General features: G+C 47.5%; 1 protein-coding gene across 3 annotated transcripts in view; it reads left to right on the top strand.

Moving 5' to 3' along the window:
* FAM120A (family with sequence similarity 120 member A) overlaps nt 1-15067 on the top strand; it is a gene marked incomplete at its 5' end in the record, with an annotated part of 118932 nt that overhangs the window by 43444 nt on the left and 60421 nt on the right. For all 3 annotated transcript variants that reach the window (XM_080668759.1, XM_080668758.1, XM_080668760.1), the window contains 2 exons: nt 3449-3577; nt 4275-4371. In XM_080668759.1, coding sequence (XP_080524885.1) covers nt 3449-3577; nt 4275-4371 — 226 coding nt within the window. The remainder of the gene's footprint in view (nt 1-3448; nt 3578-4274; nt 4372-15067) is intronic.

Raw genomic sequence — 15067 nt, 5'->3', positions numbered from 1 at the left:
CTTGTGCATCTGAAAATTTGCATAATGATAACTTAAAAGTGTAAATATCTATTTTCCCAGAGGTTTCTTCTATTCCATTTGATTAGGCTGAGTTTTTCTAATTTTCTCTCCCCTCCCTTTTCCTTTTGGTGTCTTAAAACAACACAAATTTCTATAGGTCACAGTTCTACTGTACAAGTCACAAGACCAAATCAGTCTCTCTGAGCTAAAATCAAGGTGTCGGCAGGGCCACATTCCCTTGGAGGCTCAGGGAGAGTGTTTCCTGCCTTTTCTGGCTTCAGAGGCCATCGCACACTGTGGCCCTTCTTCCACTGTCAAAACAAGCAGCACAGGTGGAGTCCTCACATTTCATCTGGGAAACGGGCCTCTGTGCTTCCCTTTTTGCATTGGAGGACTCTGTGATGCCATTGAGCCCATCTGAGCAATTCAAGGTAACAGGCTGGGCCTGAGGTCATCTGGCTGCCACAGAACACACCACATTCACACGGGAGTGGCAGGAGTGCACAGCTCTGGAGACCCAAAGCCTTTATTTTATATATTTATTTATTTATTTGTTATGATATGTCCTATAATTTTTCAAAAATAATTATTTATTGTTGAAATTATTACGTATGCCCCCCTCTTTCCCCCCATTGAACCCTTCCAGCCCACCCCCATTCCCCCTCCCCCACCCCAGGCCATCAGCACCCTATTGTCTGTGTCCATGAGTTATGCATATATTCATTCAAGGTCTTTGGTTCATTACCTCCCACCTTTCCTCTGAGGTTCTGCACTCTGTTCCATGCTTCCATGTCTCTGGATCCACTCTGTTCATCAGTTTATTTTGTTACTTAGATTCCACACATGAGTGCGATCATGTGATACTTGTCTTTCTCTGACTGACTTATTTCACTTAGCGTGATACTCTCCAGGTCCCTCCATGTTGTCTCAAAGGATAAGAGATTCTTCTTTTTTACTGCTGCATAGTATTCCATGGTATAAATGTACCACAGCTTTTTTATCCACTCATCTACTGATGGGCACTTGGGCTGTTTCCAGATCTTAGCTATTGTAATTTGTGCTGTATGAACATAGGGGTACATACATTCTTTCTGATTGGTGCTTTGGGTTTCTTAGGATATATTCCTAGAAGTGGGATCACTGGGTCAAATGGCAGATTCATATTTAATTTTTTTTAGGAAACTTCATACTGTTTTTCCATAATGGCTGCACCAGTCTGCATTCCCACCAGCAGTGTACTAGGGTTCCCTTTTCTCTACATCCTCACCAGCACTTGTCATTTGTTGATGGTAGCCATTCTGACAGGTGTGAGATGGTAACTCATTGTCGTTTTGATTTGCATCTCTCGTATGATTAGTGACTTTGAGCATTTTTTCATATGTCTCATGGCCATCTGTATGTCCTCTTTGGAGACATGTCTATTTAGGTCCTTTGCCCATTTTTTAATTGGATTGTTTGTCTTCCTTTTGTTAAGTTGTATGAATTCCTTATAGTTTTTGGATATTAACCCTTTATCAAATGTATCATTTCCAAATATGTTCTCCAATACAGAGGTCTTTCTTTTTGCTGCGGTGACTTGGCAGCTGTGGTTCTCGGGTGACGCACCTGGAACCAGAGAGGAAGGAGCCCGATTCTGGGGTGCGTCACCTGAGAACTGCCCTCTCGCAATCCAGGACCCCTGCTGGGATGTCGGAGAGCCAGTTTCAGCTGATCCCTGCAGGCTAAGCTGAGGGACTTCACCAGTGTACTAATTTGTGCACCGGACCTCTAGTTGATGTATAAAAAAGCCATTGATTTTTGGGTGTTGATTTTGTATCCTGCTACATTGCCAAATTCATTTATTAAATCTAGTAGTCTTTTGGTGGAGTCTTTAGGGTTTTCTATTACAATATCATGTCATCTGTGAATAATGAGAGTTTTACTTCCTCCTTTCTTTTTTTTTTTTTAAATATATTTTATTGATTTTTTACAGAGAGGAAGGAAGAGGGATAGAGAGTTAGAAACATCGATGAGAGAGAAACATGGATCAGCTGCCTCCTGCACACCTCCCACTGGGGATGTGCCCGCAACCAAGTTACGTGCCCTTGACCGGAATCGAACCTGGGACCTTTCAGTCCGCAGGCTGACGCTCTATCCACTGAGCCAAACCGGTTTTGGCTACTTCCTCCTTTCTAATTTGGATGCCTTTTATTTCTTCCTGTCTGATTACTGTGGCCAGGACTTCCAGTACTATGTTGAATAAGTTTGGTGAAAGTGGACATCCCTGTCTTGTTCCTGTTCTTAGGGGAAATGCTTTTAGTTTTTGCCCATTGAGTATGATGTTGGCTGTAGGTTTGTCTTATATGGCCTTTATCATGTTTAGATATGCTCCCTCTATTCCCACTCTGCTGAGAATTTTTATCAAAAATGGGTGTTGGATTTTGTCAAATGCCTTTTCTGCATCTATTAATATGATCATGTGATTTTTGTCTTTCAGTTTGTTTATGTGATGTATCACGTTTATTGATTTGTGAATATTGTACCAGCCTTGCATCCCAGGAATAACTACCACTTGATCATGGTGTATGATTTTTTTAATATATTGCTGGATGCGATTTGCTAATATTTTGTTGAGGATTTTAGCATCTATGTTCATCAGGGATATTGGCCTCTAATTCTCTTTCTTTATAGTGTCTATTTGGTTTTGCAATTAGAATAATTCTGGCCTCATCAAAAGAGTTTGCAAGTGTTCCTTCCTCTTGGATTAGGCCCAAAGCCTTTAGATCCTTTTGCCCCTTCTTTATTTTTATGCTCTTCATGATGAAATGGGAAATAAAGACATCATTTCATGCTATCATTCAATTTTTTTTTTTAATTTCTGAAAATAAAGTTAGTACCTGTTTTATCTTTGTTCCTGAGAACAACACAAGGGCATAGCTATAATTATATCTCTGTTTACTTACCTTTTCCTGGTATCAACTATTCTGAGACAATAAAATACTCCTATACTTTGTTCCAAAAGTCTTTTATCAGATATGTCCCTCAGCAGGAAGGGATACTGTCTTCCTCCCTTGTCTTTCTGCAGTGGACTTGGGTGGGTGGGACTGTTGCCTGGCACAGCCTCCTGCTGGCTGGCATTGAAAGAAAGGAAGCATCTGTGGCCCAGGGCTTCTCATGGCTGTGTGCTGGCTGTTACGGGGCTCAGGGTCTCAAGCCCGGAGCTGATCATGAGCAGGTCATAGGCCTGCTCTCAGAAGTAATGAAAGGCTGTCAGATGCTGCTTAACCTAACTGGGCTGCATTTCAATAACTGTAAGGGAGACCCAGGGCTTGAACCTCAGAGTACCAGAGTCTTGTGGCCAAGTGTTCATAGATTGGTAATAATTGGGTCCTTGGAAGGAAACAACACCTGGAGTTTCTGGACCCTATGTTTGGAATTAGGCTGTTGATATTTGTGCTTGTTTTCTCAGGTCCGGGCCCACCAGCTGGTCTTGCCGCCATGTGACGTGGTGATCAAGGCTGTGGCTGATTATGTCCGCAACATCCAGGACACCTCGGACTTGGATGCCATAGCTAAAGATGTTTTCCAGCATTCTCAGGTAGAAATGCAGGCTCCGGGGCAGCGCTTTGCACAGTGGTGTGTGCCAGGTTTGGAAGGGGGTTGAGAAGCACACACCGGTGTATCCAGGACTAGGAGCACTTGCCTGGCTGTCAGGCTTCCCAGCTGGCTCCTCTGGCCTGCACTGAAGAGGGATTGAGGGAGATGAGTGTTGAGGGAGGTCTCTGTTGCTCCTGGAGTCTCCATCATAACTTGATAGGATTTCTACTAAGAAGGCAGACATATCCAGTGGGTCAAGTGGAATTGTGAATCTCTGATTTGTCCTTCCCTTCAGGTGATGGTTAGGGGTTTTGTCTTCCTTTTGTGGGAAGTAAAGAATTTGAGGCATCGGGGTTAGTAAAAGAGTTGAAGTTTGTGTGACTTCTGTCTGCTCTCTGAAGATCTAAAACAGCTGTCCCACTTGCTGGACATGGAAAGTAAAATTTCTGGCAGTACCAGGGACTTGACCAAGAAGTTGAGGGCTACATAGCAGAACCCAGGGCTCCAACTGCCGGTTCAGGTTCTGTGTTAACTGCCTTGCTCTCTTGATTTTCCTTGAAGATTTTAATGTCATTCTAAACTCTTGATCTAGCTTGGAAGGCTACATATATTTTATACATGTACTGAATTATAAAAATATGTTGAAACACATGACCCGTGGCATGCTAATTTACACAGGTTTCCTATGTTTATTTTAGTCTAGAACAGATGACAAAGTTATTCGATTTAAGAGAGCAATTGGATATTATTCAGCGACTAGTAAGCCTGTGGCATTTCACCCACCACACTACTTAGGTAAGTAAATCAAGGCCTTTATGATGGATGCTGACCATACAGTAACCAAGGAGATTTAAATATTTACCTGATAACCTTATAGGCTTCTTTTGAGAAGAGATCTCTGCAGTTATATAAATAAATGTAGCCGAGCTTCCTGGGCAGACTCAGTAGTAATCCCTGAAAGTACCGAGGAGCAAGAGGAAACCCAGAGACTTATGGAAGTGGAGGAGAAAAGTAGGGCCATGAGGACCAAGGTTGCAGATGATGGTGATCCTAAAGTCTCTGTGTCCCCTAGGTGTCCTCTTGCAGAGTGTGTTGAGGACATAGAAGACCAGATGCTTTCACGAGTGCATGGATGTGTTTCATCTCTTTTGTTGTCTTTTCATTTCTTCTTCTTTTTTTTTTTTTTTTCAAAGGACCAAATTTAACTCAGAGATTTAAATTTGGGGGATAAACACAGTTATAAGCTATTTGCCTGAAGCCTGTTGGTAGTGACTATCTCCTGAGAGGTTGTAAAGTAATAGTCTCCTTCCAGAGTCAGATTGCCTTTCTTGGGGTGTAGAGCAGTAAAGCTATGAGAAATTGTGCTGCCGATTGTTGTTCCAGTGTGCTCATGGCATATACAAGAGATGGCATGTTCCTAACACTGCCAGAGGAATAAGACTTTTTACTGGTTTCAGAAGATTGATCCCACAGTTGAAAATGTCCCTAATACTTGTCCTTTATGTTTATTTGCTCCTTCAAGCACAGCGTTAGTACTGTGTGCTATGTAATTTGGGCACAGAGATAAAAGGCAAGTGCTAGTTGTTGATGGCTATCTCTATGGGTGGGTGATGGACAAGTGAGTATGGATGGTCCTGATGCTGCAGGACCAAGGAGGTGGGGGCAGTGGAAACAGGCCATATCCTCTGCTGGTTCATTTTCCTGTTGGGACTGTGGTTGTCACAGAGGCCTCCTTATGGAACAGGGCTCACTCTCCTGTTGCTTTCCCTCAGCCCCCGCCATTATTCATATTCTTCCCTGTAGCCAGAGTAATGTTTAAAAATGTATTGGTCCATGCTTTCCCATCTCATCTACAACAATCTCCCAACTGCCCACCTGCTTCCCCATAGTCTGACTCCCATTGCCCTCTGCCCCTCACTCTCCAGGCCCTGGCTTCATTCCTGCCTGGAGTGTGTCACACTGGCTCCAGTTCTAGGGCCTCTGCACTGGCTGTGGGCCTAAAGCTCTCTCTCCCCAACTGGCTATCCTTGAGCTATTCCAGTATCTGAGATCTAGGTTTCAGTGTCACTTCTCCGGGTCTTTCATCTATATCAGCCCACCAGGGCAACATCATCCACCTAACTTGAATTCTCACACCTACTTCCACCCGTAATTATTTCAACTTTGGGGGAGCCAGGGTCTCACCTGTCACCTTCACTTTTGTATCTGCAGTGGGCAACTATTTGACTGAATGACTTAATTCATGAAAAGTTGTTGAATCTGGAGAGTGAAATGATTGGATGTAATTTAGGGTTACTCTTGGGGAGGGGGATTTGGGGTGTTGGAAGGAGGAGGTACACTTGAAACCATGTATTACTTTACTTTAGTTAAGGAAGACATGATGGAGACAGATTGTGGTGTCCTTGTTTTACTCCAGACATAGGGGATGTCCAGTAGATGCTGGTGAGACAGGTGAGAGGCTGGGTTCCAAGGCTGTGGGCATCTTGATTCCTCCCCTCAGCCCCAGGTATCCTGTTTTAAAGTGGGATACTTATGTAACTATGAAAAAGAAAGTATATGTAAGTAAGTACTTAATGAATGCTTGTTACTGTCACTGTTTCTCTTGTAGGAAGAATGGTAGAAGAGGCAGTGAATGATTAATGTTGAATGAATGGTCAGAAAGCCTGAAGGGAGCAGCCCATAGGACATATTTAGTACTTCCTGTATCTAAGTGATATCTGGTCCTCCTGTGGCAGTTGTGGATTAAGCAATCATTATTGTGTATTTGGGAGTAGAACACTTATGCAAGAGGAGGAAATTAGGAGAAAAGGGGTAGAGACACTTAACATTTGGCATTGATATGAGTTGATAGATGAGCTTAAATTAGTTTTAAATTTGAGCTTCTTAAAAAATATGTAATGTTCTATAAAGTGCTTTCATATTTTTATTAAATCATCAAATGACATTTCAGTGTAAGTATTTTATAGATGAAGTTGACACTCCTGAATTCACTTTCACTTTCACTTTTTAGTGTTTTTTTGGAGAACAGAGGTATAAGTGGTAAATAATCTGGGGTGTTTAGAGTGACATTTGTAGGCAGGTTAATGTAGGTGATAAGTGCATGTAAATCCTTCTATAAAGCATTTCCTGAGGCTTCTGACAGTTGCAGAAATCTGAATTGTACTGAGGGACTCACAAAGCTCCAGCACAGAACCACGGAGTGCAGAGCGTGGGGCAGGGTGGAGTTAAGGGTGGCTTGTGTGTGTTCTGGAGTGTCAGGATGAGATTGGAGAGAGGTTGGGACAACATTTGGAGGAAAGGGCAATATTCAAGTCACATACACACAATTTGAAGTCAGCAGAAATGGATTCATGTAAAAATCGCCTTTGTTGGTTTTCTTTTGATAAGTAGATAGAAACAAAAGTAATCTGGAGATCCAGTGCTCCTTGGTTTTTCCTGTGCTAATAGGGTCCCACTGTGGAGCTAAGCGGACAGTGAGGACTGAGATGGAAATCGAGAGTCCAGAAGCAACATGGACTTGGGGCAAATGCTTTCTTGGCATCCTAAGTTAGAACCCAAGACCATATATTTTTCCATAAAGATCTATACTAATAATAGCCTAGGGTCATCACAACCAGACGGGACGACAGAACACCAAGAAGTGCATGGAGCACCTCTACACCAGGAAGTGCATGGAGCACCTTTAGGTCCTGCCCCCCCCCCCCCTCCCACCCCCAGGCTCCCATCGCTGGATGGCCAACGGGGAACCAGACTGGGTGGCAGTGGAGCGGGACTGGGGACTGGCGAGCGGGCACAAGGCAGACCTCCTGGTCCCTCCCCCCCAGTTGGCAGGCTCCAATTGATCCTCACTTTCTTCTGAAAGGAACATGGCACCTCCACTGCGCAGCCTCTCGGGATGCGGACTCACCGCTGTGAGAGGCTCCTGAGCGGAGGCTTCAACAAGGACTTCGGCACCTGCAGCGACCCTCAGCCTTCACTGCTGGGAGGTGGACAGAGAGCATCAGCTTTAAAGCACAAACATCCGGGGGGGGGGGGGGAGGAGGAGGGGCGGGGACCGCCATCTCCCTATTCCACAGCTGCTTCCCTGTCTGCAAGAAACTGTGCATGCTCCTCCCTGCGGGATGGGCGGGGCCAGAGCCTGAGTTGAGTGGCTCTGCGATGGGGGAGGGGCCTAGCCAGGTGGCTGGGCCAGTGCAGGGATGGAGGGCGGGGTAGGAGCAAGGGGGCAGCCCTGGTTTTAAATGATATCCTTATCTCCGTTTTATCACTGGAACAACTAAGCCATGAGGAGACAGAGAAGCAGCCCAGGAGAAAGGGGAGCAGCCCCACCCTCCAGCGCCCTTGCACTCCGCCTGCCGGGCACCCTCAGGACTTCCCTGGTGCAGAACCAGGTGATCATGGAAAGCTTAATGAGTGTCCCTGAGATTGTAAACACTCACTGTGCTGGGTGACATGGGAGGGGTGGCCTGCCAGGGGGCATCGGCCAGGAAATCAGCTCCAGGCGCCACTTCGCACTGGCCCACCTAGATGCAGGGAGGCGGGCTTGGGGCCTCCCTCCACCCCAAAGACCGGGCAACGTGGCTGAGAGTCCAGGCTCAGCACCCACGAAAGCAGCAGACCGGGACGCCCGCACCTCTGGGTGAAGAGCCACGCACAGCGGCGCTTAGCCGCCCACCCGGTGTATGCAGGGCTGGGAAATGAAGCGGACCGGGTGTGAACAGATGGGCCCTTCATCCCTAGCTGCCGCCTTCGGGCTCCTGATCCAGCCCCTCAGAGTCTCCGTTTGTTTGACCCTAAACCTGGAATAATGATACCAGTCTTGCAAATTTGTGAGAAAGGTTAGAAATAAGGGATGCAAAGAACACAGAACAACGCATATTCTTTGGTGGGAATGGAACACACGGAGCCCATGTACCCCAGCGAACAGCACAAACACCCGTGGTCCCCACACCACGTGCTGCCGCCTCTGGGGAGTTCCCGCAGCCCTACCTCACTAGTGCCTGGCTCCAGGGAGACGGCCTACTCTGAAGCCCAGCGGGCACCATCCACTGGGTGGGGTAGGCCAGTCAACTGTGTGCCTTACTGACTTACCTGCACAATCAGGTAGCAATGCCAGATGACGGGCACTGAGAGCAGCTCCCACATGGCAGGGAGAATGCCCTCCTCCTCATTCAGGGCCATGTTCAAACCACTGCTAGGGCAAGCCTGGTCCTCACTCCTCAGCCATGCACTGAACTGAGACCAGAGGGTAGCTGTGCTCACAGCTGAGCTCTTCACGTTCCCACCAAGTCCTAGAGACTGGCACCCGCCACCCGGAACTGGCACCTGCCACCCAGAGACAAGAAACCAACACCAGAGGCTGGCACCCACCACCCCGAGACTGGCACCCACGAGAGCCGAGCTGTTCTCCTGGCTCCCCCATCATTGCATTCATTTGCCTAATATCCATTAAGAGCTTTAGAGGTTCACTCAGTAGAAAAGGAAAGCAACCCAAACTAAACCAAACAAAATAGACACTGTATCCCCAGAAAAACATCCTTTTTAAACCTGTGCTCCCTTTCGGATGCTGCTGTCCCTGTAGAGTTAGGTAAAATGTTCTCAGCGCCTTTCCATTGACCCCCTCGGGAAACATTTCTGGAGCCCACGGCGTGTCAGCCCCAAGCCAGGCCCTACAGAGAAACACGGGGAGGCCCTCCCCGCCTCTGAGGAGCTCTCCCTGTGGTCAGAGCAGAGCCAAGGACAGGACAGTGCACCTGTTCTGTGTGTACTGAGATAAAAAGCAACCAGATGCAAACCATGTTTAATCTAAAACACACTCCTGCTGGGACACCCCACGCTCCCACAGGGAAACCTGACGCTCCCACAGGGACACCCCATGCGCTCCTGCTGGGACACCCCATGTGCTCCTGCCGGGACATCCCACACTCCCACAGGGACACCCCACGCGCTCTTGCCAGGACACCCCATGAGCTGCCACTGGATTAAAGTAAAAAACCATAGCAGCATGCACACTTCCCGCTTCCGAGTCTAGAATTGGAAGACATTCAGCTCTCCAGACACCATCTATGATAATAAAAGCATTATGTGCTAATTAGACTGGACAGCCGAACAACCTTCTGGACATCATTCTGGGTGTCCTTCTGGATGAAGCTGCAGCAGCAGGGGCCAAGACAGAGGCGGTTAGGGGTGATGAGGCAGGCAGGCGAGTGGTTAGGGGCAATCAGGCAGGCAGGCAAGTGGTTAGGAGCCAGCAGTCCCGGATTTTAAAAGGAATGCCAGCAGTTGGACATTCCCCGAGGGGTCCCGGATTGTGAGAGGGTGCAGGCCAGGCTGAGGGACCCAAACCCTACCCCCCCCCTGCCCCTGTGCACGAATTTCATGCACCAGGTCTCTAATATTCATATAAGGTCGTAAGTGGCTTTTGCCATTTATAGTGCATTATATTATCCTACAGGAATACACATTCAGGATTTTGAACAAACAGTATTGGAACATAACTTTCTTATTCATTAGAACCCATCTGTATTAATCACTTGAGAAATTGGGATAGGTGTAGTGTTGTGAGGAAATTTTAAAGAATAATACTAGAAGCTTAGAGTGTGTCTGTTGGGAATAAAAATGGGGAGAGCTGATTATAACCAGAGTTTTCTAAACCTGCCTGGAATTTTAGGTTCTAACCCAGAACTGCTATATCAAGATATTCATTGGCCTCGATTCTATATTTTCAAAAGAAAAGCTGGGCCCATGTGGATTGCCTTTGGGGAATGACTGCTTTGTCTTTGTGATTTCCCTCTGAGCCTGTGGTCCTCTGCAGCACTGAGGAAACCTCAGATCTCTACACAGAAATCGGGGGATGTGGGCTGTACAGAAAGAAACACAAACACCTCTTGTCCCATTGCTATGAGGCCTGATCTGCACAGCGTGTGGTCCTTTCAGGGTGAAAAACAAGAATGTGTCCAATCCATACTTTGTCAGAAACTCTATTGGGAACTGGAGATCTAGAGGTGATTATAATTTTGTCCTTTCCATCACAGCTCTTAATGTCCATTTTATCTCACCAGAGAATCCCCTGTCTAAAAGAAAGGACACGTTAGATATGTCAAAATTGACTTGTCAGCAGCATTTGGTTTCCTGGTTGAATCGGTAGTTCTCAAATCCTAGCTATGCTTAAAAATCATTGGAAGAATTAAAAACACACAGATGCGAGAGGCTACCTCAGGTCTGCGAATATAGACTTCGTAGGCACAAGCTAATCCTGGTATATTTGTAAAAAGCTGCCCAAGTGAAAACAAGGTCCAGTGGGTCTGAAAAACCACACATGTTGTCCTCCTGGCCTTCCTCAGAGAAAAGTAGGTGAACTCCCACCACACACCTAGTTGAATGGCCAAAATCTGGAACCGTGACACTGCCAAATGCCGACAAGGATGTGGAGCACAGGAATTCTCATTCATTGCTGCTGAGAATGCAGAATGACACAGTTTGACAGTTTCTTACAAAACTAAACATACTTTTACCATAGGATCCAGTAATTATGTTCCTTAGCATGTATCCAGAGGGGGTTGAAAACATAGGACCACAAAAAAACCTGCACACGGATACTTAAAACAGGTTTATTCATAACTGCCAAAACTTGAAAGCAACATAAATGTCCTTCAGTATGGATTCATGAACTGTGGTCCATCCAGATAGTGAACCCCCTCCCCCCCTCTGAGTGCACGAATTTCCTGCACTGGGCCTCTGGTGTTTTATAATACTATAAAGTGGATACATGTCCATGTAAATTTGTCCAAATCCATAAAATGCACCACACCAAGAGTGAACCTTAAAGTAAACTATGGACTTTAGTTAATAATGTATTGATATTGGGTAGTCAGTTACAGCAAATGTACTACAGTAATGCAAGGTGTATACTTTCTGTTAAGTTTTCTGTAAACTAAAACTGCTAAAAAAATAGTCTATTAATTTAAAAAAAAGTAAATGAGCTCCTTTAACATGTTCACTTCACGGCAGGCACTGTGCTGACTGTTGGACAGTGTGTTAGGTTAGACAGATGTTACCTTTGCCCTTGTAGACTCGTGAGAGGGAGAATGATATAGGAATGTGAACAGGAAGACCAACCCTATTAAACTAATGTTTGATTCCATCAGTTTTGTTTCTGATTATAGTTTGCGGTGAGGTTTGGAGGTAGGGAAGGAATTTTGCAAGGTGACAGTAGGGCAGAAGTATATGCAGAGGAGACAGCATATGCAAAGGTGTTGAGGTGAGAGGACAGGGTGTAAAAGAAACGAAAGAATGTGATTGGAGCACAAGAAGGGAAAGAGTGGTCAGATGATGCTTGTTAGTCTGGGTGCATTGGCCATGCACGGTCTGAAACTGTAGACTTAATATTAGGACAACAAAAGCTCATTGTGGGATTTTTCATGATAAAATCTTAAATTATTTTGAAACTATCATAAACACAATATATTTCTACAGGAAATAAAACAAAAATCAGAGGAACATTACTAATACCAGAGCACCCTGAATTCTGTTTTCTTTATTGTGTTTGGACCCTGAGTAATAAATAATTGGAGCTGTGGAAGTAGGCAGGCTTCCCTGGGGAGGTTTTCTGTGGAGGCACATTCCGTAGAGAGGTCCTGAGATAATGCCTTGGACCAGGGAGAGGCGGTGAGCCAGAAGTACAGAGCAGAGAAGTGCAGTCAGAAGAGGAGTCCTGGCAAGAACTCAACAGAGGTGAGATGAAGAGGAGCTTCTGTGGCACTAATAGCTCCAAAAAGAGGTGTTAGCTTTGCAGCTTCCTCTGTGCTGATGGACATGGAAGAGGGCAGGATAAGCGGCCAAACCCACCTGTGATCCCTTCCATGGGGCTTGACATGGGAGAGAGAAGTGAATAGGCTTAACCTGTTAAGAAAAAAGTTGAGGATGGGACAATGCCCCTGGTCCGCTGGAGACCAAGGGAGGCTGCTAGACAGCAGGACTGCATGGCAAATAGAGAAAGAGTTGTGCAAAGATAACCATGTTGAAATAGGAACTGTTGCCACTGGACAAAGAACGGACTACACAGGCTGCAAAGAAAGGACCTCTGGGTCTTGTGACTGCCAGTATGCTGGCAGGGGTGTTTCACATCCTGACAGGCTCCCAAGGCTGGGCACAGTTTATCAGACTGAATCAGAGGATACCAATTCACAAAATGCCAAACACTGTGTCCCACGGATGTATAAGAACAGAAATGACTGCCATTTTAATTGCAGTGATGGGACACAGCTCTCAGAGCCAGGGCTCAGGAAGGCGCCTGTATGAACGGGAGGCAGAGACCAGGGCCAGTCAGTGGGCTCTGATATGGGCCCTTGCTTTGCTGGAGGTTGTTGCTTTCTGGTAACTGGGAAGGTGGATTCCTGTAACCACGCAATTTGCACATCCGTTGCTCACCAGACTGTCCATCAACTGTCACAGCATTCTAGGCCCTGTAATAGTCTTGAAAATACAGCTTACTGGCCAACAACATGCCCTGCCATAATGGGTGATGATCAGGAGATGTCACCCGTGAACATGAAGACAGTGTGAAGAATGGCACAGCGCCTGCAGGGCTTCCTCTTCAGGAAACCAGGTTACCCAGTTGGGACCACAGTGGGACCTGTGCAGAATCTAGAGTGTGACCTGCTTGGAACAGAGGGCAGTGGCTTGCACACATGTGCCAGGGAGGGGAAGGGTATGGACGAGCTGGGGTGAGAGAGAACATAACTGCCTGAACTGTTCCCGCAGCTAGAACTGACCCTCAGGACCTCGTTCACCTGCCCCTTGTCCACACAGCCAGGCTCACCATGCAGGGAAGGCACGAGTATGACTGCGCCGTAACCTGCCCTGTTCCCACAGCTGTGTGTCTGATAGTCCTCACTGCAGATGTGTTCAAATCTACTTAACCATATCCTGTGGTCATTACCCAGAATAGTTTCAGGTTTTTTGCTATTGCACGTTTAAAAAAATGTTGTCACCGGGCATTCAATATTATACTATTGATACACTTTACTAATAAGTTCCTGAAATTTCTTTTAAAATTTATGTAATACTCAGTTTTATAGCTTTGCTTTTATTAAGTTCACCCTTTTCCAAGATTTTTACTTAATTTTTTTATTAAGAAACTAGTGGCCCGGTGCTTGAGATTCATGCACATTAAAAAGGGGATTAATTAGAGGAAATAATTTAATATTGCTATTTGCCCTTTCTCTATAATAGAAGTGTCAGAGATGAAAGGAAATTAGTAAAATGTATATGAGAACCTTCCTCCTGTCAGAGTCTGGGGCACACCATGGGACCCAGAGTCAAGTCCCCGCCCACCCACATGCACCTCAAAATCGCATGAAACCCAGACCCGGTCGCGCCCCCCCCCCCCCCAATTGGGATAGATCCAGACCTGGCTAGTCCCCCCTTTGTCAAGCCCTGCCCGGCAGGGAATGTAGCCTCAGGTCCCCTGGCCCGGCGCCAGGACGGGGGGCGTGGCCTGAGGTCCCCCAGCCCAGACCAGGGTGGTGGGGCGTGCCTTGAGGTCCCCCATCAAGCCCCACCAGGTGTGGGACATGGCCTGAGGTCCCCCGTCAAGTCCCGCCAGGCGGGGGGGGGGAGGGCCGCAGCCTCAGGTCCTCCAGCCTGGCACCGGGATGGGGGAACAGCCTCAGGTCCCCTATCAAGCCCCATCGGCAGCGGGGTGCAGCCTCAGGTCCCCCCTGGGCGGGGGGGCACAGCCTGAGTTCTCCCTACCCAGCACAGGGGGTGCACCTTGAGGTCCCCTGTCAAGCCCCGCCAGGCAGGGGGGCACAGCCTCAGGTCCCCTGGCTCAGTGCTGGGGCAGGGGATGCGGCCTGAGGTCCCCCGGCCTGGTGCCAGGGTGGGGGGCGTGGCCTTAAGTCCCCTGTCAAGCCCCACCTGGTGGGGGGCATGGCTTGAGGTCCCCCAGCCTGGGGCTGGGGCTGGGAGAGCAGCCTGAGGTCCCCTAGCCCAGCACCAGGATAGGAAGCACACCTTGAGGTCCCCTGTCAAGCCCTGCCAGGTGTGGAAGGTAGCCTGAGGTCCCCTGTCAAGCCCCACAGGGGCGGGGGAGGGTGTAGCCTCAGGTCCCTGCTGATTGCTTGTTAAGGATCCTTATGGGAACTTGGCCTCAGCTGTGGGTGCAACCATCTTTGTGACGGAGTGATGGTTAATTAGCATATTCCCTCTTTATTAGATAGGACTAGGGGCCCGGTGCTTGAGATTCATGCACTGGGGTGGGGGGTGTCCCTCAACCCAGCCTGCGCCCTCTTGCAGCCTGGGAGCCCTCGGGGGATGGCTGGCTGAGGGCTAAGGCCTGCTCCCCATGAGCGGGCCTAGCGGGGAGCAGACCTAGTGGGAAGCAGGCCTAAGCCGTCAGTTGGACACCCTTAGTGCTGCTGCTGAGGAGGGAGAGGCTCCTGCCTCTGCTGCTTCGCTTGCCAGCTGGCCAGCCAGCCAGCCAGCTAGC

Source organism: Plecotus auritus, assembly GCF_963455305.1.
Source record: "Plecotus auritus genome assembly, chromosome: 5".
NCBI lineage: Eukaryota > Metazoa > Chordata > Mammalia > Chiroptera > Vespertilionidae > Plecotus > Plecotus auritus.
Note: the sequence above shows the minus strand (reverse complement) of the source record. Positions and strands in the feature narration are given on the sequence as shown.